General features: G+C 40.4%; 2 protein-coding genes across 3 annotated transcripts; both read left to right on the top strand.

Moving 5' to 3' along the window:
* Positions 1 to 71: 71 nt before the first annotated feature.
* On the top strand, positions 72 to 20,766 carry atg2a (autophagy related 2A). 2 transcript variants are annotated; one of them, XM_058396169.1, is made up of 42 exons: positions 72 to 624; positions 1,000 to 1,162; positions 1,256 to 1,405; positions 2,262 to 2,364; positions 2,763 to 2,901; positions 3,205 to 3,366; positions 3,497 to 3,596; positions 4,352 to 4,513; positions 4,743 to 4,885; positions 5,437 to 5,512; positions 5,605 to 5,857; positions 5,996 to 6,137; positions 6,874 to 6,972; positions 7,125 to 7,286; positions 7,388 to 7,652; positions 7,775 to 7,862; positions 8,008 to 8,179; positions 8,341 to 8,483; positions 9,086 to 9,219; positions 10,050 to 10,204; positions 10,284 to 10,434; positions 11,041 to 11,225; positions 11,306 to 11,386; positions 11,508 to 11,614; positions 11,861 to 11,953; positions 12,035 to 12,105; positions 12,202 to 12,278; positions 12,364 to 12,534; positions 13,704 to 13,830; positions 13,958 to 14,184; positions 14,406 to 14,635; positions 14,821 to 14,956; positions 15,447 to 15,662; positions 15,922 to 16,023; positions 16,540 to 16,636; positions 16,717 to 16,870; positions 17,003 to 17,072; positions 17,633 to 17,715; positions 17,988 to 18,109; positions 18,397 to 18,551; positions 18,961 to 19,113; positions 19,344 to 20,766. In XM_058396169.1, exons 1-42 carry the CDS (start codon positions 454 to 456, stop codon positions 19,578 to 19,580), a joined length of 6,027 nt encoding a protein of 2,008 aa, XP_058252152.1. In that variant the 5' UTR covers positions 72 to 453; the 3' UTR covers positions 19,581 to 20,766. The 2 variants fall into 2 exon arrangements, with proteins under 2 accessions (XP_058252152.1, XP_058252153.1); XM_058396170.1 differs by having other exon boundaries at positions 16,540 to 16,624.
* Positions 20,767 to 21,805: 1,039 nt separating this feature from the next.
* trmt112 (tRNA methyltransferase activator subunit 11-2) lies at positions 21,806 to 24,130 on the top strand. The gene is made up of 4 exons (XM_058396389.1): positions 21,806 to 22,005; positions 22,615 to 22,716; positions 22,791 to 22,883; positions 23,742 to 24,130. The coding sequence occupies exons 1-4, from the start codon at positions 21,931 to 21,933 to the stop codon at positions 23,841 to 23,843; spliced, it is 372 nt and encodes a 123-aa protein (XP_058252372.1). The 5' UTR covers positions 21,806 to 21,930; the 3' UTR covers positions 23,844 to 24,130.
* Positions 24,131 to 26,000: the final 1,870 nt, after the last annotated feature.

Here is a 26,000-nt window from a genome sequence, read left to right on the forward strand (position 1 = left end):
AATGGCGCGCCGTCCTGTCCGTAACGTGCTTCTGTGTGACGCAATGACGTTGCTTCGCTCTTTCAGGCTTCAGTATGAAAACAATAAACAACCCTAAGAGGAGAAACGCAAGAGGACCTGTCGCTCGTGCCAGAAATATAGACATTTACGAATAAAGACTGTTTTCGCGGAGCGACTTGTTTTAAGAGGATCGTCACTCTTTAAAGACTACACCGGACAGATAGCTGTCCTGACTGGAAAAAATCCAGAATCTTTGTGTCAAAGAGAAGGAAGTTAGCTAACCAGTCTATCCAGCTAGCCCCTTCAAGCTGAAGCTTAGCCTCCCCTTTACCCTCTGCTTGTGGCTCGTAAGTTAGGGTTGATTGTTATGCAGTTCCCGGAGGACTGTTTCCTCTCTCGTTTTCTTTCTCCTCCGCCACCTCTTCAGTCCCTCACCCTAGTTTCTCTGGCCCTATGTCTCGGTGGCTCTTTCCTTGGTCGGGCTCGATAAAGAAGCGGGCCTGTCGCTACCTTTTACAGCATTACCTCGGCCACTTCTTGGAGGAACGTTTGAGTTTGGACCAGCTGAGTTTGGACTTGTACAATGGCAGCGGTGTCATTAAAGAAATCAACCTCGACGTGTGGGTGAGTGAGTTAGCCAGTTTAGCACACTGTCCCCTCAGAGTAACCATGAAATACATCTTAACAGTATTTCGCAATATTCTGGACAGCTGAGAACACAAGTCCACAGCCTCATCATGTGCCTCTTATGATGTGTTTAGAGGAACCAAGTTTAGAGGAACCAAGGAAACATGTTTTCCAGACAAACTAAAACCCTGTCCAGGGCCTAGGACTCACTCAAGTCATTTTCAGCCCTCTGATGTACTCCAGAATCTAGGAGCTTTGAAATGATCATCAGACATATAAAACTACAGTAGCCTGGAGAGTCAAAGTCTAGTGTTTTTGTACCTCTGTGGTCATTGTGATGATTTATTACCTCTACGTCATCAACTCTTTCAGGCAGTAAACGAGCTGTTGGAGTCGCTCGCAGCCCCTCTGGAGATTGTGGAGGGTTTTGTGCAGAGTATAAAAGTGACGATCCCATGGGCAGCGCTCGTCACTGACCACTGCACATTAGAAGTCACTGGGCTACAGATAACATGCAGACCCAAGGACAGAACCAGTAAGTCAGCAGCCCCTTCACAACCCCTGGGCGACATCTTCCTGGTAACGTTCTCTTGATTATTTGACTTTGTTTTATGATTTGTTTATGTAGGTGGCACCTGGGATTCCCAAGGCTGGTCCTCATGTATGACTTCCAGCATGCAGCTGGCCCAGGAGTGTCTAAAGGACCCACCTGAGGCATCAGAAGAGCCGCCTGCTCCTCTTGAGGGGCTGGAAATGTTTGCACAGACCATTGAGACAGGTGTGTATTGCTGAAGTGTATAGTGTATTGCTTAAGCTTAAAGGGATCGTCAAAGGTCAGATATGGTGGCGTAATTATGAACCTCTAAACTCTCATATCTTTTGAATTCTCAAGTCTTATTGGGCAGAAGAGGCAATTGAAAGACAAATCACAGGTTTATATTAATGTGCTTGTTCTTATATGTAATTATTTATTTAGTAACAGCTCATGCATAGTGACTGTTGGTTGTCTTTATTTGTCACATATACATTACTGCACAGTGAAATTCTTTCTTCACATATCCCATCCTTGGAGGTTGGGGTCAGAGCACAGGCTCAGCCATTATGCAGCACCCCTAGAGCAGGGGAGGTTGGGGGCCTTGCCCAAGGGCCCAACGGTGGCAGCTTGGTGGTGCTGGGTCTTGAAGCTGGTCCTCTGGTCAATGACTCAGAGCCTTAACCTTTTGAGCTATTTAAAAGAAAAACAAAATGATACTGTTTAACAATAATATGGTGGATTTTTTTTTAAAATAAGGAGACATATATGGATGGAGTCTCCCACATCAGTGCTTTGTAAGAGTTAATAGGTTTTCTGCCATGGGAGAGTCTTCAGGATAGAGGACTTTGCAATTTATAGATTTTTTATTATAAATTTCAAGACAGAAGAAAAAAGATAAACAATTAAATGTACAATGTAACATTCATTAACACATTCTGCCACTGTTGAACAAAAGTCACTTAGGTATAAGAGGAATAAAAAGAATATGTTGACAGACACTACTGTGAACCCAAGACACAGATTGTGCTGAAACTTGCGGTATGTGGCTTGTGCATGTAAATAAATTCTGACTTGGTTTCCTGTCTCTGTACACCTGCAGTACTGCGGCGGATAAAAGTCACATTTCTGGACACTATAGTAAGAATTGAGCACCATCCCCTCGACACTAAAAATGGGGTTGCCTTAGAGATGCAAATTAAACGGTAAGAATATAGGGCTTATGTGAAACCCATACATGAAAATGTATGGTTCCCTATTTCTTTACATTATCTGTCATTATACGACTGCATTGTTTAATTCTTGGATGTGATTGGTCAGAAGGTGTTGATTCATTTTCTATAACAGGCTTATAAACTATCTGGGTATAAGGCAGATATGATTTCATGACCACTGGCCAAGCTTGTGTATTTTAATCTTTGGTTTATGTAGTATAAAGTATATAATATATATATAATGTAGTATAAAGCTACAACAACAAAAATGTTTCTGTCCAGTTCGGTCAGTTGTATTTATTTCTCACAGCTGAACATAAACCCTCCTGCTTGAAATGTAAACCTGTATCTGTAACTGAGCTGTGTTATGCCTCTGACTTATACTGCAGGCTGGATTACTGTGACGAAGCTGTGAGAGACTCCAGTCAAACAGTGCCTGTAGATATCCACCAGCCTCCAGCCTTTCTGCATAAAATCCTTCAGCTCAACTCGGTACAGCTGCTTTACGAGACTCTTGGAGAGCCACAGGTGAGAGGTGCTTAAACTGTGAAGAGTTTGGTTGAGGATTTATTAGAAGTTAATTTTAGTATAGCTGAAAAGACTAATCAAGTTGTCAATATAAAGGGGAAATCTGTGTGTGATTTGATGGGAAACCCATGTATATGCTCAAGGTAAATGCAGGAAAAGAATGAACATAAGAGTTTCTACACATCTCAGTATAGCTAGATTCAATTTCTTTTTATATACTATAAACAATACGCCTTTTTTTCTGCATGTATTCTGAATATGGCTATTTAATGTACTCATTTTAAAGGTCTGTTCTGTTTTTAGAGCCTTGTTCCTGAACATACTGGGGTCAGTGAGGATGAAGAGAAAGACTCCGCACCTAAGCCTTTACGGATGCATCCCGGGCCTCTGCTCATTGGAAGCTGCTCTGGTTTCATGGAGACCACTGTTAAAATCAAACAAAACGACATGCTCCCAGGGCCCAAGGTTTCCTCAGGCGTTTTTTGCGTGACATTAATGTTTACTCTATCATCTTTACTGAGCAGATTTCCTTCTGTATCTGATATTACTGATTATTGATTGTCTTTTTTTGTTTGTTTGTTTTCTACCATTTCAGCTGGAGCTAGATGGTAAGGTGGGCTGTCTACACTTGTTGCTCTCTCCCAGTCAGATTACTAACCTAACAGACCTTCTGACTGCTCTCTGCATTGAGACAGGTGACTTAACCTGCTTAAGTAATGATTCAAATGCAATTCAATGTATACTGCGGTTCATACAAAATACTGTTTTTGAATGTGATCTCTATAAAACATAGCAAATAAAGTCATTAAAAGCCTTTCGTATCACTTATTTACTTACTGAATATCAAAAAGCAGAGGTTTACTATAAAAAAAAATGTAACTTTGAAATGCAAACCATAATCTTAAGTACCTCCTTCTTTATTTGACGTACCACTATATCCTTAAAAATAGGGATGTTTTCATATTTTATATTATAATGTAAGCTGTTCTGTCTAATCTATATTCACAATCAAATGTCAGCATGTGATGGTACAGGTGTAACTCCAAACTTAGGCAAAAGTTATTCGAGAGCTGCACATGTAAGATGCCGAGCATTAGCTACACACAGTTGATTTGCATAATTTGAATGAAAATCAAATGCAGCATGTGTTTAGTCTGTCTCGGTATACAAGCAACTTTCCCTGCATAAATATTGACTTAACGTGGTCGCTTGCTGCTTAGTTTTATGGATAGGTCACGTCCAAGCCTAACAGATTTTTTCAGATATTGAATTTCAGAGTGTGTATTATTCATTTCTTGCGCAATTAAGAAATTCTGGTTGCAATTTATTTTATGTTTTTCAGTTGATTCGTTTATTGTAGCCTACACTTTTGATCTCTTACATGTCTCTATAATTGCCATGTTGTCACTGTTTCATACACAGTCACTCTTTTTGCCTCTCCTATTCTCAGAGGGTAGCAGTAATGCCCGTGGTGGTGCCTCGAGTAGGCCTCTGGGTTCAGATGATTTGAGATTGATAGAGGAGGACCTCAGTAAGCAACTCAGTGTGGATACAGTAGATCGAGATATGGAGCTAAACACAGAGCCTTATGTCAGCAGTCTGGAGAATGGAGGTGAGGTTATGCCTATTGTGCCATTTCATCTATCTATCTATCTATCTATCTATCTATCTATCTATCTATCTATCTATCTATCTATCTATCTATCTATCTATCTATCTATCTATCTATCTATCTATCTATCTATCTATCTATCTATCTATCTATCTATCTATCTATCTATCTATCTATCATGCAACTTCTTCTTCTTATGCCTGTCTTGTGCTGGTTCTTCTTACCTCAGAGATGTTTTACTCTATGGGACCTGGGTGTATGACTAGCAGTGTGATGTCCACACGCTCAGGAAGCGAGCTCTCCGACAGTGACATGGAGTCCTCAATACACAGCCAAAGCAGCCTGGCTCCAACACACCCTCTATCCCCACAGGTCTCTGCATGAATAATAAAAACATGCTATATCTCGTTCGTGACCAGTATTTTCATAGCTTTCTTGTTTAGAAGATGTTTACTACGACAAATTTTTTATCTAACCACGAGGAAATGTAATGCTCCACTGTTCTTGAGCAATCTCAAGCTAGTCTAAATATGGTGGCTTATGTAATAACATATGGTAAGCTAGTTAGGTTGATAAGTAATGTATGAGTGAATGGCTATTAGCCTCTTCTAACAAGGTTCCTGATGTAGCTTGCCATGTTTGCACCCTCGATTAGTAAAGTCAGCCAGTTGTAAGCAGCATTTCTTGGTTATCTCCTTATTATATGATTGTTGTTCCTGCTCCTGAAGAATTAGATAGCTGATGGTGTATATATTTTTGTTATGCATGTCTTATACTGTACAATATTTGTATTTTGTGATATCAGTTGGTCCAGTAAAAATGTAATATCCAGTAGAACCTGATATCAAGACAAGGTCAGTTTTGATATTATGTTTCTTGTATGTATTGATCATTTTGTTTTTTCTTTATTTTCCGTTTTTCAGGGAATGCTGAACTGCCCCAGGCGTTATCCTGTACCAGGAACCTTATCTAACTTGCCTCAATGTAGCAGGCCATCACGTACGTCATCCTCCATACTTAACTAAACATACATTTACTTTTCAGGCTTGATTTAATGTATATGTGTTTTCTGTGTCTTCTCTCTATAACAGGGCGTTCAGCACACACTGGCCAGTCAGAATCCACGAAACCTGATTGCTTGCTTCGGCTGTCTCTGGGTGGAATGACTCTGACTCTTTTGGAACAGGAGCCAGCTGAAGATTCTGAAGATCTGTCCTCAATGGCTAAAGTGTCACAGGTTTTCTTCCATGAGCTAGCCTTCTTCAAAGACAGCATGTTCAGTGAGAGAGACTTTGAGAACCTGAGGGGTAGCTTTGCTAAAGCATGCCCTCACTCGCATCTCAGGTACACATCTGTGTTGTTTTTACTGTTATTCCTATTAGCATGAGCTAACAACATGAGCAATATGTTGATTAAATAGCACACAGCATTTTCGTTAGCACACAAAAGGTTTATTTCCTGATGCATTCTTTTGGTTTCCAGGCTAACAGGGGCAGCGGTGCAGATAGCATGCGAGATGCGTAGCTCCGGGCAGCATGCCCGGTCCATGACTTCTGACCTCTCCTTCAGCAGGCTGGAACTGCTGGAGTGTCTTTGGGAGCCAGGCAAACCCCAGTACAATGAGGTACTATACCCCTCATATTCATTATAATAACCTGACCTTTATTCATAACACATTTATTCACTTCCTAGCCATGGCTTAAATAGTAAACAGATTCCGATCAGTCAAATCAGTTTATAAATTAAATTACACATTGTTGTAACCATTAAATGGTCAGTAAAGAAAATTAGTTTCTCCTTTTATATGCTGCAGATTGTCTGATGGTTCCTCAGTTTCTATTCTTAGAGCTTTTAGCTCCCAGCTGTGTGTGGTGTTATTAAACTTCACTTTCTGTTGATCTAGGTTTGAATTACAAAAGAGTGAAAGAAACTTTAGTAAGCATCTAAAGTCCATTTTCAACGAAGATAAATTACCAAAATAGCCAGGAGGTTGGGAAATTTCGTTGTTGCTATGTACAGTAGGTAAAAAAAAAATGGTTTATAAAAAATTGGCATTGGTTTATAAAGACTTTTGCTCCTAAACATATACCTAGGTAGACATGTCATTTAAAGTTATTGTTTAAAGTAATACTTCTCTATATATATTTTTCTCTCTAATATCTGTCTGCTGCATCTGTGACAATAATCTTGTGTTGGTGAAGTTATATGAAGCACATTTCACATGCTTAGTATGCTTTAAACAAAAATTACATGATCGTATATGAATACATTTATACTTCACAAACACTACTGTTCCTCAAAAAGCTATTCACACCCAGTAGCCACTACAATTATGTGTGTGTGTGTGTGTGTGTCTTCAGCTGTTGCAGTTCAAGAATGCTGGTCACTTTACTGTGGGAGCGACTGCTAGACCTTGTGCCCAAATTCACCATTCCCTGAAAGAAAAGCAGCAGCGCAAGGTGCTTTATCTGAGTTTATTTGTCTTTTTCTATGACTCAGCACAAGTTCATATGAATATTAAAGCCCATTGAGAGTGAGACTAAATGAGTTTATAGTGTATGCCACTGGTCAGGAATTTTCAAATCATTTTCATGCCTGTGCTGTTCTGCAGAGTGGATCAAAGCAGCGAATAGTGCGCAGGGACAGCTCTCTACATGTAGAGCTGGGTGAGCTCACCACTGAGGTAGATCTGGACATAGTGGGCAGACTGGAAAGCATCATACAGGCCCTGAGCCACTGCCCCAGCCAGCCAAAAAAGCCAGCAAACACCCAGGTGCTGCTCTGACATTCTGCATGATTTATGATCTGTACCTGATTACTCCACTATATCGCTTCTTTATCTCTGACATCTAACTTCCCTCTATCTCTCCACAGACTCAGTTGTTAGAGCTGCACTCATCCTTTGTTCTCCTCTCACCTTATGCTGTGCTGAAGCTTCGCTTCCCTATCCCTGACCTTCGACCTTTAGATGAGAGAAGACCCATTAGCGAGCGAGCGGTGCGTAAAGAGATCCTACGTCTGGAGATGTGCAATCTAGAACTGAAGTCTCAACAAGGATCAGACCTCCAGCAGCAGATGCCATCAACCTCCACAGCTAAACTCACCAAGCTGCTGGAGGCTAGCTTCAGTGATATGCACGGTAGGAGGACCTCTTCACTATCTATGTATTTTATTTAGACATCATGCTTTTCTTCTTTTTTTTTTTTCTTTTGACTCCCTGTAGTGGCTGTAGACTTGCATTTGTTCTTTTTTCTCTCAAAGGAGTGTATGAAGGTTGGGAAGGAGGCTCTTTCCCTTGTATCCGTGTACAAAAGGATTCTAACACGCAGAACCCAGACAGTACACCCAAGTGAGTCTGTGTGGGCACTGATTGTATATAATGTAGTCTTCCCAGAAACATAAAACTACAGTTATATCACAGAAGGCACAGATTGTTCCTAAATTACTTCTGAAACTGCTATAGTTTGTTTTGTCTTTTTTTCCATTTCTTGTAGGATTGTGGTGCATGTAAGTGGAGCAGCAGACTCAGATGATCAAGGGGGTGTAGGTGTGGGTTTGAACAAGGATTTGGGGCTTGGCTTTGTGTCTGTCGAAAATCCCTGTGAGCTGAGAGAGAAGAACAGCTCCCCCTTCTCCTCTAACCGCACCATGTTTGAGACAGAAGAGGTAGACGACATTCTCTCTCTTCTCACGTTTCTCAGTCTTGTTCTTGTGTTTTTCCTTTTTCTTGTCGTTTCGACCCCTGTCGATTTTCTGTGTCCAGTCTTGCCTGCCTCACAGTCATTAACTGTCTCACATCCGCTTTCCTTTTTTCTTGTCTCACTTAGATGGTAATCCCAGCAGATCCAGAGGAAATGAAGGAATTCCAGGCTCGATGTGTGGCTCAGAGTCAGTGTGTGGTGGATATCACACTCCCTGTGGCCTACATTCTTTTGCCCAGCAAAGAAGCCTTTCAAAGCATCTACAACAGGCATGAGCTATTGCTCCTTTTTAACAGTGCCATTGCCTTTCAAAATTATTAGTACCCTTTATAAATAATGGCACAACTGGTTGTATAAACATGACAGAAAATAATGAACACCCAGACAATAAAAGGAAGAAGCTATATATATATTTTTTTAATTTGATAAATAGATCATTCTATTTCTGTTGTTTCATTTGCCAGAAATGAATATTTTAAGTGTGTAATGTATATATGCAGTATAAACGCAGTTACATTTTTTAGTTCCTTGCCTTGCATTAGCTTGATGTTTTCTCAGAATGTGAATGCAGGCTTTGAATGAACTGGTGTCATGACCTCACCCTTTTTTGTGTGTGTGTCTGGGCTGTTCTTGTACTAGTTTCTGTTTTGTTTTGCATCTCCATTCACTCTGTTTGATCATTTGACTTATTTCCATGACACTCGTTTTATCATTCTTACCTTTTCTGTTTTACCTCTTTTTATTTCCTCCCCCCAGTCTTGTTTCCTGAGTATAAAGTTCTCCTGCTGTCTTAAATTATTATTAATGCATATTTTGTGTTCCACGATTCCGTACTCACTGTTGTATTGTAACGTGTGTCTGTACTCCTCAGGATCAATAATGATTTGCTGATGTGGGAGCCCCCACCTGCCCCTCAACCCCCTCCTAAGATCTCTCGCAGCCCCGTGCAGCAGCGCAGATCCGAAGACAACGAGTTTCAGCTCTGCAAATCTGCCTTCAGACTTGGTCAGTCATCTGAAAACTCACAGAGAGTGGATAGATTATTATAATAACTATATGCATCAAAGTTTGCATAAACATAAACTGGTGCCTACTTACCTTTTTCCTGTTTGATTATTAAAAAAAGAGTTTTTAGGCTGATGGTTTCTTGAGTCTGTCGAGCCAGTATTGATGTATTTATGGATGGAGACTTCAGAGCACCACTCTGGATAAGGGCGTCCGCAAAGTACTGTAAATGTATGAAAGAGCTGAGCTACTAAGCATGCAGTTATCAGTGTGCTCAAATAGAACTTCTTTCCTGAACACCTCTAGGGGACACAGAATGGTTGGAAACAGGCCATAAGCCATAACAGTGCCTTGCTGAAAGATCGGTTTTGCTGCAGACTTGTTGAAATTCTGCTACGAGTTATTGTATGTGGGTTGAAAGCATATTCTACACATTATCTGTATGGTTGTATTCTGTTGTGCATCACTGAACTTATTTTCATATACTGAATATTATTTATGAAAACTAAATATTTAAATACCTTCCTGTTAAAATGTATGATGTTCATTTTAACATTACAGTTGATTTTATGATAATAGCCTTGCTGTGAGACTTTTTTTCTCTATTTAAGTGTTTAGGCTGAATTTCTGACGTATATAAAAAGAGTTTTTTCTCTATTTAAGTGTTTAGGCTGAATTTCTGACATGTATAAAGAACAGAGCAGTAAATAATGATAATAAGCAGTGGTGGCAGTATGTGAGGCAGCATTGTTGCTAGGATCTAAAAGAGGATGCAGTGTTGGCTTATTTAAAAAAAAAAAGCGTTTTTAAAAACCTTGTCCTTATTGTAGATTCTGACTCAGAAGAGGATGAACCTCACTTTTATTCAGCCAGTGAAGCAAGGAAAAAGGGGCAGCCAGAACCCCAGTCAGACCACTCCCTCAGTATGCTCTGTTTAACTGTACTGATTGGCAAGGGTCGCCTGCAGGCTCTGACAGACTGTAAGGTAAGCAAATTATAAGCTGTGCTATCATAATCAAGTTTAATGGAGTGTTTAACTGTCCACTTATATCGTCCTCTCACAGAATGAAGCAGGACGGAGGGTGGAACAGTGCCATGGAGAATTGCTGCTAGACTTTGATGGCGGGAAGATTTTCAGTGTTACCCAGCACCAGAATAATCCTAATTTAAACTTCTTGACTATAGAGGGCAAAAAAGTTGAACTCTATCATAAAGGTAAGATAAAGCCATAAAGATTCCTCCAAAAACAGATTCATGACACATATGACCAAAAGTCAGTGGACGCCTGAACATCACAGCCATATGTCTTCAAAAAAAAAAAAAGTTGGAAGCACAGAATTGCCTAGAGCAAGGTTTCTGAAGATATGGTTTCTCAAGGCTGATGTAGAAGTCGTCAAGTAGCGTGCATAGACCGCTGACCTCTACCCCACTGAACACATTTCAGTTAGCTCAACCATTTTGATGGCTCAACATCAATACATGACTTCACTAACAATCTAGTGGCTAAATTAGGCAAATCCCTTATAAATCTAGTGGAATACTACTTAGAAGAGTGGAGTTTTTATAACAACTACTGGGGACTAAATCTGGAATGGGATGTTCAAAAAGCACATAAGCATGTGATTGTTCCACATACTTTTAGCTATATAGTGTATGTGTGGTGGCCTGTCAGATGTTACTGTGGCTATATTCTTCTGAAAATTTCAGCGAGTGAAGGGTCTTCTGAACACGCACACATAAATAATATTTTTGACAGCTGTTTTCAAATCTTAAATAAAACGCTATTCAGAAGCTCAGTTTTGTGATCCTTTCTCTTTAAAGCGGAGGTCCCAGACTCCCCCGTCCCAGCACGATTAGAAATGCCCAAGTTTACACCCCCAGACCATCTAGACCCAACAATTTATCCTACAGAAGTCGGGGTTAGCAGTTTGGGGCGCAGAGGAGCAGGGGGTCAGATGTTGTCAACTGCCATCAAAATCACGCTAGACCTCCAACGCAACGTCAAGGTACAGTGCTAATTAAATTTGCAGTTTCTGAAGATGGATTTTTTTGTATATTAGGCCTCATGTACCCTTTTTCCTCTCAGGAGTTTTTGGTTGCGTTACGGCTCCAGGGTGCTACTTTAAGACACCACATGGCATTAACCAATCACAGTTGGCATGAGCAGGTATCACTTATTGAAAGATGTTGGACAATTGTACTTGAATGCTTTGATGCAAGCAAATTTGTTTGATACAAGTAATGCACAGATACATCTAATGAAGGATTCATACGTCTTCTGCCTTCAGTTGGTCGATTTTCTAGATGTCATTGATGATGATATTTTAGGATACACACCTCCTGCCATCATAACTGTGTTACATACGCATCTGGCCACCTGTGCAGTTGACTACAGGTAAGGAGTAATTTTTACCCCCCCCCCGACCCAAAAACATTTTGTCCCGCTGTATACAGGTTGTGAAATTACATATGCAGGTACTCCTTGTTCACTGTAAACCCACGTGTGCGCCAGAAATGACAGCACAACAATAGCACTTAGCATTGACCCTATAAATTGACCGTGAATGCTACAGTAGCAGAAACTGAATGTTATGTTTTTTTTCCTCATATCGCTGCTTATCCCTTATTTCTCCTTTTTCAGACCCCTCTATCTTCCGTTGCGAGTGTTGTTTACAGCAGAATCCTTTTCTCTGTCCAGTAATATCATTGTGGATACTGCCACCTTTCACCTCAGGTACTATCACTGCTGAAATCTGTGAATAATATATGGTTACATATCATCACTTAAACTGTATACCACTGAAATCCCTCATAGGTTCATCCTGGATGACTCTGCATTGTACCTCACTGATAAGTGTGAAAGTGACACCGTTGATTTGAGACGAGGTACCAATCATTCATCTGAACCATGTAGTGAGCTTTCTTTTCTTTTTTTTCTCTTTGGCTAAAAGAATTTATTGGTGTTATTTTTGATCTCTACAGATTATGTGTGTGTATTAGACATTGACCTGTTAGAGCTGGCCATAACTACCTGGAAAGGCAACAACACTGGCAAACTGGTATGCTTTATAATGCTGATTTATATTCCCACTGTACTCTACTCTGATGTTATATCACAGCATTGTCGTCTTCGTCCATGTTCAGACTCAGCCACTGTTCGAGCTGCGCTGTTCCAATAACGTGGTTCACGTGCACACCTGTGCAGACTCCTGTGCTGCTTTAGTGAATATGCTACAGTACCTGGTCTCCCAAGGTGACCTGCACCCACCTCCTCGCCATACTTCCCCTACTGAGATTGCTGGACAGAAGCTCCCGGTAAGAATATCTGTAAAAGTTTTTAGTGTGCCAGATCATGTTTTAGTACTAAGTCGTAGTAACTGGTCATATTTGGTCCAGTTTGGGCTGCTTTGCTTACCACTAAGCTTGAGATGTGCTACGTCATCAGCATATACTCACTGTAGATTAACAGCAAGTTTGAGAAACATCCACTTGTAGAGTAGCATTTTGCAAAAGATGTTTTCATTGAAAATCTTACATTGCCTCTGAAGCTAAGGCTAATTTTGTTAAATGTTTCTGCCAAGTAGCTTTGTAAATGTCCATTTCAAAAGCTAAATGCAAACCTCTTATACCCGTCAGTCCTGCAAGTCGCCATGCTGGATTTTTTCTCAGAATCTCATGGTATACAGCTCAGGAAAGAAAAAGCAAATGCAAGGCACTTGAAGTAGTGCGGCATCACAGTGAAGTTGCATGGCTCTCTTCATAGACAGTGAATGGTCTCACCAGCACAAAGCAGTTTTGCCACTTATCATCTGAATGCACACTTAGAATCTGAAAACCTTTCCTTGTGATGCTTGTAATGGATCGGTGTTCTGTTATTTCCACATTGCATACAGCTTGAATACAGCTCCACGCTGCTTGGTGTGCACACCCCCATGGTACTTGCCGGGTAATGCATGTCTGTTTGTGGCTCGATTTGCAAATAAAATGAAATGTGGCTTCAAATATTAGCTTTATTTGTGTCACCTATAAAAAAAAAAAACAGTCATAAACAGCCAACCATTTTAATCTTGCTTTTTTACTCACTAACAGCACTGAAACCTACTGCCAGCCATTTCTTTTACTTTTCTTTTTTTGCAGTCATGCAGTTTGGGGTCATACATTATAGAGAACCAGAACTCTGCTTTAAATAATTTTTTGTGCATGATTTATTGGCAGGAATGTATGCGAGACAGCAGAATCTATGCAGACCACAACAAGAATTGCCTGCACACGACAGCAGTTTGCGTTCCAAGTCATTACTGTGCATTGCTATGCGATTGCTGCTTATGATTTTTTGCTTATGGTGATAATCCAGCTTTTTTTCCCCCATGCTGGAAGTCAGCTTTTAGTTGATTACCATCCTCCCTTGTGAAAATGAATGTTGTATGATGAATTTGCTCTCAGACTACATGCACAGTGACTTGAGGATATTTGTTTCCCCTCAGCTCTCTGAAGCTCCCACATCCTTACCACCCTGTCCACCAGCAGAGACAGCTGAAATTAACCAGTGTGACCTTACAGATGCCCTGATTGACACAGAACGAACTCTGTATGAAGAAGATAGAGAATTTGGTAAGATTTCTTGATAGTAACTTGTTGGAGATATTTATGATCACTACCTCAGCCTCAAGGCATTAATGAGGAAATGATATAATAATTATGATTGCTCATCGTCTGCCTCATTTGTTTGAATTTGCAGGTTCTCCTTCCTCAGTAAAGCGAGGCTCACCTATCTCGGTGTACCTGTTTCCTGGAGAAGGCCCAAAATCCAGCTCCTCTGGCCTAGAGGGAGTGGAGTCTGAGCTTGATCAACTGGTGGTTACAGCCACAGAGGTTCATGCTGATAGGATGTCAGAGGAATGTTCTGAAGGCTCCACTGATAATGATGACTTCTGTATTTTAGAGGCACCTGGTATAGGCATTCCTGTGAGTGCTTTTTTTCTCTAAATATACTCTTCTGGATGACTGCCTTCTATATGTTCTCTATGGCATTTACAGTACAATGGGCAAATATAAGTTGTTCATAGTATTTCTGTTTATTTTAGCAGAGTTATTCTCTGCAATGTTAGCAGACAGGCTTCAACATAGATCCACAACTTGAATTCTCTTTGTCTTTCCCTCTTTCTCTTTGTCTTTCTCCTCTACAGCCTAAGGATGGAGAGCCGGTGGTCAAAGTGTTATGTCAGACTCCTATAAAGGTGCGTGATGGCTATTTCTCTAGGCCACGGGGCAGTTCAGACCTGCTAAAAGCGCCTGCTCGCTTTCCAATGCCTCAGAGCAGGGTAGTACTCAGAGAAGTATCTGTAGTCTGGCATCTCTATGGAGGCAAAGACTTTGGAGGAAAACCGATCTCTGCTCTCACGCAGCACAGCCACAGGTCAGGAGGTTTGGTTAATTGTCTAACATGCGTATAAACAGTGGTGATAAACCTGCAGATTCAGTGATCACAATAAAAATTTATAGGTTGCTTGTTTGATCATTCCAAAATAAAGGGGCTACCCACAACAGGCTCTAATATTGGCACTGACATCTTTGTGTGTACAATTTCTTATCATTTTTCAGGGGTCGATCTGCACCCGCAGGAGCCCGTGGTTCTCCCTCACGCTCCGCTGGCTCGTCTAGACCACAGAACTCATGGCGCTGGGCAGGAGGCAGTGGCAGACAGCACACACTGCTCATGGAAATACAACTGACAAAGGTTGTGTGACAGTGACCTCCAGACACCATATCCTTCTTCAGTAGCATGATTTCATAATAACAATTCATTCCTCATAAGTAAAGAGTAGTTTTAGATAGTGATGGTATTTTGCTGAACACAGAGCTGTCAGTATTAGTAATCGTGCTTGCATTAAGCTCATGATAACATAATTACTAACTTTGTGGCAGAGATGTAAGACTCAGACTCTGGCTGGCCCTTATGCACATTTGTGTGAGCACTTAAAGGTGTGTAATATAAGGTGCTTGTTTATCATACTTTTTAATAGTCTATCAATAGGTTATGCTCTGCAAGTTCATGTTGGCCGAATGAAATAAGGGCAGTTTTATAACTGAACTTTATGCCCGCTGAACTGGCAAGTCAAATATTGAATTACAGCAAATATCGAACCTCTGGGAAAACAAATTCAGATTAAATAGCGCCATTCTGATGCTTTTAAGATACAAGAATTACCCCCTACCTATGATTCCAGGTCAGCTTCCAGCATGAGTCGTACCCTGTTGTCATGCCCCCTGCAGCCTCAGGGCAGGACATGGAAGGGGCAGGATTGGGAGAGCAGCCTCTCTCACGGCAAGTGTTCATTGTGCAAGAGCTGGAGGTGCGGGACAGGCTGGCCTCCTCACAGATCAACAAATTCCTCTACCTGTATACCAGTGAGAGTATGCCACGTAGAGCCCACTCCAACATGGTGAGCGGGGCAGGGGACACAAGTCTCTTCTTTAACTTTGGGTTTCTAAAGGGAACCCATTAATGTGAATTCCACAGACCCCCTTAATGAATAATTATTTTTGTAATTCATATGTCTATGATGATGATAATCTAGTTATTTAGAAAAGCCCTAGAGTTTTACTCTGAACTTATGAATATTACTGATGTAACCAAGACATTAAATACATTTAAAGTCTAGGAATAAACGTAGTTAACATAGTTGTGTTTGTGTTGTGTAGTTAACAGTAAAGGCGCTACAGGTACTTCCTGAGTCTGGATTGGGAGGTCCAGAGTGTTGCCTGAGAATCAGTCTACTGCCCCTCCGACTCAACATAGATCAGGTAAGATGGCCTCCAGCTTTGTTGCACATCTATGGAATCATTAATAATGCTATATGTTACTTTGATAGATGGACAGACTGTTTATCTATTATCTGTATATTAAAACTTCCTACAGTTACATAAGGCTCAAAAAGGATGTTCAGGAGGCACAGCTGTGTCATGAGTGGGTTATGATTACACAATTCACTCTGTCATGTCGGTCAGATATAAGATCAACATGATCTATGAGATTTTAAAGGTGTATCATTAAACTTAAATAGAGCAGGACCGGTTCTTGCATACACACAACTAATACTGGCAGCTGACATCCACTGACCTTATTAATATAAATTGATCAAGCAAAATCATTTGTGATGTAAATGCCAGCATAATCCAGACTGACTGAATAATTCAGCAAACAAACATTTGTGTGAGCCTTGTATATGTCTCATATACATGCTTAAAAAATGCTGTGAATCTACTACAGTAGATATTATATGTTGAGATTGTATCTAATGTTTTATTGTTGGCCCGCAGGACGCCCTTTTCTTCCTGAAAGACTTCTTTAGTAACCTGGCTGCTGGGATTAATCCGTACTTACCTGTTGATCCGGCTGCAGAGGGTAAGCTCCAAAGTATGAACATGCTTGTTTTTTTTTTATCTTTTCTTTTTTGTGTATCCATATGGAAAGTACATCCTGTCTTTATTTTATAGTGAAAGCAGACACTACTCTGAAGCCATCAGAGGAAGTAGAGTCCGGCACTGGACTGGGTCCCGATCTCACTGCTTCTATAGAGACGACATACAGTGAGCAGAGCTCTTCCTCTGCCGGCTCCTCCTCTTCCGCTGACCAGCCAATTTATTTCCGGTATATCAAAAAAAAAAAAAATATATATATATATTTATAGTGTTATTACAACAGATTAGAGTATTATCTGGTTTCCTGATTTGCAGTGTTTGTCGGTCTTGAACATTGGCTTTTGTCCTTCACTCCTATTAGAGAGTTCCGTTTCACATCAGAAGTTCCCATATGGCTGGACTACCATGGGAAGCATGTGGCCATCGAACAGGTGAGGTTTCAGACACTTGGTCATCTTCAGCATTGGTGGGAATTTCACAGAGACCATCTAGACCAGGGGTATTCAATTCAAACTAAGTGAATAGTTTATGGTTCATGGCTATAAAGAAGACTGCAGCAACTCAACTAAAAAGGATGTGCTATAGAAACAGGTTCGTATTTGGAAAACTGGACTTTAACCAGTCAGTCTCTTCTTCATGAGGTCGATTCCAGTGTTCGTGTGTCTGAAAGAAGGAGAAATCGTGAAAGAGACAGGTGAATTTTCTTAAGAACTTAACAGTCCCAGTTTTATTTACTCAAAACAAAACCAAACAAAAATGCATTCTCACTAGTTCATGCCTTTCGCCTCACTCAAGTTCAGATTCACCACAAGCTAGGTTTAATACACAATTTGGTCAACTGAAATCATAGTCTGCCAGTTGATGACCCTTGGTCTAGACGCTCTTTAGTCAATATATTTATTGACTAATCCAATACGTGATTCCGTGCCAAAAGAGCAAACATTACTGCATGATAGTTAAACCTTGTGATTGGTCCTGTGTTGTTTTATAGGGAACGTTTGCTGGGATTCTTATTGGCCTGGCCCAACTCAACTGCTCAGAGCTGAAGTTGAAGCGGCTGTGCTGTAGACACGGGTGATTAGCTCTCTCTGACTAACATCCATCAACCTCTGACTCATTCCTACGAAATCTGTACACTACTATTCTCCTTCATGTAGCATTTCTCTCTTATTTTTAAGTGACACATTTCGTCTAGATTCATTGTCATAAACGGGGAATATTAAATATGCTACTGAATGAATAAATGTTGTTTTTTTTCCACCTGCAGAGATGTGTCACACTGTCAGGTTATTTAGCTAATAAGTACTAATTGAATGAGACCACGTATTTTTTAATTTCTTTGCCAGACTGCTGGGTGTCGATAAAGTCATTCAGTACGCTGTGAACGAGTGGCTGACTGACATCAGGAAGAACCAGTTACCGGGCATTCTGGGAGGTGTTGGTCCAATGCACTCTGTAGTACAGCTGTGTAAGTATGCATTTATAGCATTACTTTATTGTAGTGTACAGCATTATTTATTGATTGTACTGTTCATAGAATGATAAAAGCTCCTACTATAGCCAGTTCTATTTGTTCTAATATATTTCTACTTGCTGGAATTTTCTGTCCTTCACACCAGTCTAAACTCCTTAGAAGCAGGAGGTAATAGAGATATGTATGTGGTAGCCTGAGTGGAATGAATCTAGTAAAGTTAAGCCAAGCTTTATGCTTGATGCTGAATTGTTTCTGAGCTTAAGGACTTGCTCTTGTTGTAGTTCACGGGGTACGGGATCTCTTCTGGATGCCAATTGAGCAGTACAGGAAAGATGGGCGTATTATTCGGGGTCTCCAGAGAGGGGCAGCATCTTTTGGCACCTCTACCGCTTCGGCTGCTCTGGAGCTTAGCAACAGACTGGTGCAGGCCATACAGGTGTGTACGCGCATATGCACATACGTGTATGCTTAGACATAACATGCACACATAGATAATCATACACTCATGTGATTGTATATACTACATGCACATACAGGTACTTCACATATAAACACACAAACACCATGTAATATCCTTGATATATTTAGTAAAGAACTCATTTATAGTGACAGTGCAAGAGAGATACATTTAAACCATATTTTATTACGTTCACTATCTAATGTTCCATTTTCCAATCATAATCACATTCCCTAAAATAGATGAGAGCTAACATTTTACATTATTGCAAGTTTGTGTAAACATCACATATATATTATAAGATTAAGATCTGATGTTTAGCCCTGACCCCAGAAATCATCCAGAATTATATATTATGTAAGAAAAGCATGTCATGATTGCTCTGCAGGCCACAGCAGAGACGGTGTACGACATCCTGTCCCCGACTCCGCCCCTAACCCGTTGCATCACAGAGGGACGTCCTGCCTCCCGGCCTAGACGCACCCCGCAACCGGCTGATCTCAGAGAAGGTGTGGCCAAGGCCTACGACACCGTCAGAGAGGTAGTGCTCTGCTGTACTATACTTTATCATTCCCTAATAAATAAATAATATACAATATATAGGTACCTATATATACTAACGACAATAAATAAGCTACAACACTGTTAGCAGAGAAGTATGACAGATTTGCTGATTCAGATCTATTCCACAATAGCTCCTGCCTATGGCGAGAATGTAGTGTTCTAGCCAGATTTACTTATACATGGAAGCCTTGTGTTCGTATGTTGCAGGGTGTAATAGACACTGCTCAGACCCTGTGTGACGTGGCCTCACGTGGACACGAGCAGAAAGGTCTTCCAGGAGCAGTGGGCGGGGTTCTGCGTCAGATTCCTCCCACCGTGGTACGTCCCTTAATAGTAGCCTCTGAAGCCACCTCCAACCTGCTCGGAGGCATGCGGAACCAAATCAAACCAGATGCACGAAAAGAGGACTTCTTAAAATGGCGCACAGAAGATGGCCAAGAATGACTGACTGTCTTTTTTTTTTGCTAGTGTGAATGGTCGTGTGGAGGCATGTGTGTGTGTGTGTGTGTGTGTGTGAAAATGTGGATATCTCCGTGAGTATTAATGCAAAGATGAAGGAAAAAACCGAAATCGGACGCTCAGCACAACCCGACAGGTTTCAAGTGGCTTCCACGTGTTCGTTGCACATGTTCACATTCATGGATGTTCATCATGCACATGCAGAGCTCTTTTTAGTTAGCCAAGTGCAATTTGCTGCCATCCACCTGATCTGAAAGTATGCAATCATATCGATTCTGAACACTGTTTACTATTTAACAGTAACACTTGTTACTAGCTTTTATCTGTTCTTTCCTCTTGAAAATTACACACTGGTATCTGGGATGTTTCACTATTGTTCTGTAATTCTTCTTCACTATTGTTCTGTCTACTATAAGGAATTATGACACTGATCAAAAAGTGGGATCTCAGATGGCATTCCCCCCCCCAACAATATGGGAGGCAGTGTAAAAATGACCTTTCCATAATACAAGTTAAAACGTACAAATGTGATTCTCCTGCATCCTGTGAAATGATCTTTGACCACTTTAAGCAATGCCCCTTCGTGCTATTGTGCCATAATTAACATCAATTTGAATGTTTAGTTCGTTTTCCTAAAATCCATATCCATGGTTCTGTGACTTTTCCACACTAAAACGTTTAGGGTCCTTTACATGATCATGTTTTTTTAATTCCGCAGACTGAAATGTCTTGTTCAAGCTTCCTGAATCCAGCCTCGCTCGGCTTCGTCTTGTTTAGTTGCCTTTCTTCTTCTGTTTTGTTTATAAATGCTTGTCATTATGATTAACTGTTCATCATATTCATGCGATGTCGTCTGTGTACGGTAAAGGGCTTTCAGCAGCTGAGAGATTACAAAGGCTCGTGGTTAGTATGTTACACTTTTATTTTTTTCGTTAATGCAGTTTAAGGGAAGTGTGTATGTACCTGTACACAGTGTCTTATGAGTGAGGATGTGCATGTTTGTGGGTTGAGTGTTGTTTCAATAGGGTGATCTTTTCAGGCTATGAAAATCATAGCTTTTGCTATGTGTTTTTTTTTTCTGTAATTATTACTATATCATAAGCTGTAAGATTAATCTGTATAATACCAAGACAATGTGTAAACACAATTATAAAAAAATTAAAAATAAAAATTAAGAAAGAAATGAAAACCTATACTTTGGTACATATAAGGCTTTGAAAATGGATTAGTTGTTTGAAGACTGAATGAAGGCAATCTCTGTGCGGTGTTGTTTTCACCTAGCCACTTTAATAGGAACATCTGCACCCATGTACTTATCCAAATATCATGCAATTAACATCAGACTGGTGAAAAGAACTGGATCTTAAATGGAGAAGATCTGTGGAAATCACTCCTCATTATCTCTTTGGTCAATCCATAAACGAGTATAAATCCATCCATCCATTTTCTATACCCACTTTATTTATTATTTTTAGGGGCTAAAAAATGTGTTTAAGTGGTTAAGGCTCTGGGTCGTTGAGTGGAAAATCGGGGGTTCAAGCCCCAGCACCGCCAAGTTGGGGCCCTTGAGCAAGGTCCTTAACTCTCTCTGCTCCAGGAATGCTGTATCATGGCTGGTCCTGTGCTCTGACCCCAACCTCCAAGGCTGGGATATGCAAAAAAAAGAATTTAACTGTACTGGAATGTATATGTGAGAAATAAAGGCTATTTCTATTCCTAATTAGGGTCACGGGGATCTGTTGGAGCCTTTCCCAGCACACACTGGGCGAAAGGCAGGACAAAGTCCAGACACTCTGGACAGGTCCATCACAGGGCCACACATATAGACAGACAACCACACACACTCACACCTATGGGCAATTTAGAATTACCAATCAACCTAATGTACATGTTTCTGGGAGGAAACCAGAGGAAACTCCACACAGAAAGGCTCCCTGCCTGTTTGAACCCGGGATTCGAACCCAGGACCTTCTTGCTGTGAGGCACCACTAAGCCCAAATATAAATCATCTTTTGGAATTTGTCGGTGAAAAGTTCAGGACTAAACATTTTTTATGACCCCAATTCATAGCAAGAATATTATTGTACATATTTGAATAATAAGCCTAATAATAAAAAATGGTGGAGTTGTTTTACAGCTGAAGATTGAGAACTCTTGTGCTGCACCGTGAAGCATCCTCGTGGCCTGCAGGGGGCACTGTCGAGCCTTAACTCTCATTCTTCAGCAGCACAGAAGAAGAACAACACGTGAACGACAAGCTAGCCAATACTTAATCTAGCTAGCATTCGTGATATTTTTATTCTTTCTTAGCTATCACATCACAGAGACTGCTACAATGAAACTGTTAACGCATAACATGTTGACGTCGCATGTGAAAGGAGTAACTAACGGATATCCGCTGCTGATCAAGGTGAACATGCTGGATCTGAAATGAGCTGAAGTTCACTAGACCAGTGTTTAGATCAGTGAGGACTGGTTGTGCAATGATTTGGGTTTAGCACAAGAAAAAAGGCAGGGTTTTAGGACTTAAAATATCCTTCCTAGTTTTAGATATTGCGATTGTGAGTCAATTGGGTCGAGATCAGTGTTGCAGTCTTACTTTTGTATTTTTTTAATTATGTTTTTTATTTTTCATAAACACTTCTAACATCTTCCCTGGCACATGTGACACAAAAAAGTAAACCTACACTGCTAAACAATATTTAAAACATTTATACTATAGTAAAAGCCTCATAATAATAATAATAATAATTATTATTATTATTATAAAGTAACCCTTTCAAACAAACTAATCATGAGATTAACATCTAGGTTTTTTAAAGTTACTGTGCTTTAAATTACTGGTCTCTACCACTGCAGCATAATAATAATAATAATAATAATAATAATAATAATAATATTAATAATGTGTATCCCCTTGTTGCCACTTTGAGAACCCAGTACTATAATAAATTTGACTTTTAAAGGAAGAAACAGCTTTGTTTATTAATCGTCTGTCTCTTTTCTCTGCTCTCTGAAGGCGACGGAGGTGAAAGTGAATGAAGTCGAGTTCAACCCTCAGTTTGTGAGCAGAATGATCCCGAAGCTGGAGTGGAGCGCTTTAATCCATGCAGCTGAAGGGGTGAGGCTCATTCAACTTAGAATTCAATAAGGACCTAATAATAAGAGCATTGAGTAAATGATTTGTCTCCACAGCTGGGATACCGGCAGGATTTGCCCAGCACACCTGTATCGAACTATGAGAACAATGATGACTTTTTACACAAAGTGCACAGAGTCCTGCTGGAGGTAAGAAAAATTGTATATGAAATATGCTCTTTGGTCTAATATGCTGAATGCAGGTTTTACAGATTTGTCCATTGTCTTATGGTATTAGTGATGTATGTATCATGATGAAATAATTTTGGCAATTCACACTAGTGTTTATATTCTTTATAATTACTTAGGTATGCTGTTTACACTGATCAGGCATAACATTATGAGCACTGAAAATAACACTGATTATCTCATGAACATGATCTCCTCATCATAGCACCTGTTAGTGGGTGGGATATATTAGGCATTTTGTCCTCAAAGTTGATGTTTTAGAAGCAGGAAAAATGGGCAAGTGTAAGGATTTGAGCGAGTTTGACAAGGGCCAAATTGTGATGGCTAGACGACTGGAACAGAGCATCTCCAGAACTGCAGCTCTTGTGGGGTGTTCCCGGTCTGCAGTGGTCAGTATCTATCAAAAGTGGTCCAAGGAAGGAACAGTGGTGAACCGGCGACAGGGTCATGGGCGAAGCTCATTGATGCACGTGGGGAGAGAAGGCTGGCCCGTGTGATCTGATCCTACAGATGAGCTACTGTTGCTCAGACTGCTGAAGAAGTAAATGCTGGTTCTGATAGAAAGGTGTCAGAATACACAGTGCATGACAGGTCAGGGCTGTTTTGGGAGCAAAAGGGAGACCAAGACAATATTAGGCAGGTGGTCATAATGTTATGCTTGGTCTGTGTAAATCTTTGCAGTAATTAAACTTAAAATATATATATATATATATATATATAAGAAGCATTATTCAGGTTCCTGGAACTAGTTGTTGACTTATCACTAGATATTCAGCCTGAAAACCTGAATGTTTTCCGTCATGTTTTTTGTATTAACAGGTGGAGGTGATAGAGGGGACTCTGCAGTGCCCTGAGTCTGGTCGAGAATTTCCCATCACAAGAGGAGTCCCCAACATGCTCCTCAATGAAGATGAGTCATAAGAGATGTCCCCGATTTTGTTTTATTCAAATATAACAAACAGACAGCACAGCACAGCACATTACTGGTGTATGGGATTGCAGCAGAGTTGAATTGAATTGCAATGAGTCAAGATATCAAAACCGGCTGCTGTTCCCCTGAAATACTTGCAATTGTCCAAACCTGGTCTTTTATTTAAGAAATTAATCTTAACCAGTTCCACTAGTACTGGCCCTTGTTTCCTCAGATTGTGTATTATGTTTAATATGTTTTGTAATATACTTTTCGATAAAACTGTGTTACAATATTATATTTTGACTGAGTCTTGAATCATTATCCAGTTGGGATTGATAACACCTCTAATAACAACTTATGGATCTGACTTAGTTAGGATAAATAAATAAGTTCAGCCATTGGGTTTTGTCACTCGAACTGACTGGGGAAAGGGGAGTTTTTCCCAGTAACACCTGTGATTTACTTCAATCACACATATATATCTGGGTTCAGAAATGTATGAAATGAGAGATCTGTTCCTTTTATGATTTTATATGGCTCAATAGAAGAAGAACTGAGGGCACAAAGCCTTTATCACCACAACATATACATTACAGCACAGTGAAATTATTTTTCACGTATCCCAGCTGAGGAAGTTGGGGTCAGAGCACAGGGGCAGCTATGATACAGCACCCCTGGAGCAGAGAGGGTTAAGGGCCTTGCTCAATTGTCCAACAGTGGAGCTTGAACCCTGATCCTCCTATCAACAACCCAGAGCCTAAACCACTTGAGCCACCACGGAAAAAACCAACATGGAAAAAATTTATCTATTTCTATTATCATTATTATTATTATTATTATCTATTTCTTTTATAATTCTAGAACAAAGGCCTGATAACATTAAAATAAACTAATGCCGAGTTACATTTGCTTGGACAATGTGACAGCCATTTGGTCATTTACAGATCTGTCCTCACAGAGCACTTTATTAGGAATGCTACAATTATACTGGGTAGGACGTCTCTTTGCTGTCAAAACAGCCTCAGTGCATGGATCCACGAGATGTTGGAAAAAATCCTTTGAGATTTTGGTTCATGTTCACATGATTGAGCACGCAATTCCTGTCGATTTTTCAAGTGCACTTTCATGCCGTAACTTTCTTGTTCTACTGTATACCAGAGGGGTTCTATTAGATTCAGATCCGGTGACTGGGTAAGCTAGTGAATAACACTGAACTCACTGTCATGTTCATGAAACCAGTTTAAGGCAACTATTAAATGACATGGTGATATGGTACATCATAATGCTGGAAGTAGCCATTAGAAGAATGGCCATGAAGGCATCCAAATGGTCAGAAACAATACTCAGAGAGTCTGTGGTATTCAAGGATGATTGATTGGTATAGTGCCACACTATTACATCACCCCACTAGCCTGGACTGTTGACACAAGGCAGGTAGGGGCCATGGATTCATACTACTGGTACACACATCTGTGAGCCTCAGCACATTAAACAGACCAGCTCAGATTTCACTGCCTAAAGCTTCTGGCCACATCTGCATTATTTTATGCATCACACTGCTGCCACATGATTGGCTGCATGTATGTGTAGGTATAGAGGTGTTCCTACTAAAAGAGGGTGTAATTTTTAGGATTTGGTAAAGGAGAACTGCAGTGTGTTGTTTGTCTGCGATTTATGTAATCCTTTTATATCCCTAGGATTCAAATCACTAAATCCAGACTATTCAGGATTTGTAGGATTTATCCCAGTGGGTGCTCAAGCGGGTATTTCATTTCATAGTTTATTTTTTACCTCTAGTTGAAAGTTTTGCCACAAAAAAAATCACTATGAGTAGGCTACATGTTTGTAAACCAGTGTCCTCCTTTTCACCCTTGTCTATTTTTTCATCATGGGAACGAAGCAGCCTAATAATTATCCAGAATTCTTTTTTTTTTTTTTCAATGACTTTTCTTTCAGTGTTAAACTGTTTTGGCTCTTGTCTGTGTCTTAGGACCTGGGCTGATGTTTACACTGAAAGCAGGGAGGGAGGAATGACGTGGCGTTTTAAGGACTATATTTGGAATAAGGGAGGTCGGAGGGGGGAAATGCCACTAACCAACAGAGAGGAAAACTTTGCCCTTCCTTTTAGCACCAGATGTCGCCAAACCATCTCCATCCACGTAGGC

This window comes from Hemibagrus wyckioides, linkage group LG08, assembly GCF_019097595.1.
Source record: "Hemibagrus wyckioides isolate EC202008001 linkage group LG08, SWU_Hwy_1.0, whole genome shotgun sequence".
In the NCBI taxonomy this organism is placed as follows: Eukaryota; Metazoa; Chordata; class Actinopteri; order Siluriformes; family Bagridae; genus Hemibagrus; species Hemibagrus wyckioides.

Bases quoted from the DNA above. Each gene is read 5' to 3' on its own strand.
- atg2a (XM_058396169.1), top strand. From the start codon at position 454: ATGTCTCGGTGGCTCTTTCCTTGGTCGGGCTCGATAAAGAAGCGGGCC. The intron at 3,597-4,351 runs GTGACTTAACCT...TCCTATTCTCAG, and splicing joins TGCTCTCTGCATTGAGACAG to AGGGTAGCAGTAATGCCCGT. The intron at 7,653-7,774 runs GTAGGAGGACCT...TTTCTCTCAAAG, and splicing joins TAGCTTCAGTGATATGCACG to GAGTGTATGAAGGTTGGGAA.
- trmt112 (XM_058396389.1), top strand. From the start codon at position 21,931: ATGAAACTGTTAACGCATAACATGTTGACGTCGCATGTGAAAGGAGTA. The intron at 22,006-22,614 runs GTGAACATGCTG...TGCTCTCTGAAG, and splicing joins GATATCCGCTGCTGATCAAG to GCGACGGAGGTGAAAGTGAA. The intron at 22,884-23,741 runs GTAAGAAAAATT...TTGTATTAACAG, and splicing joins TGCACAGAGTCCTGCTGGAG to GTGGAGGTGATAGAGGGGAC.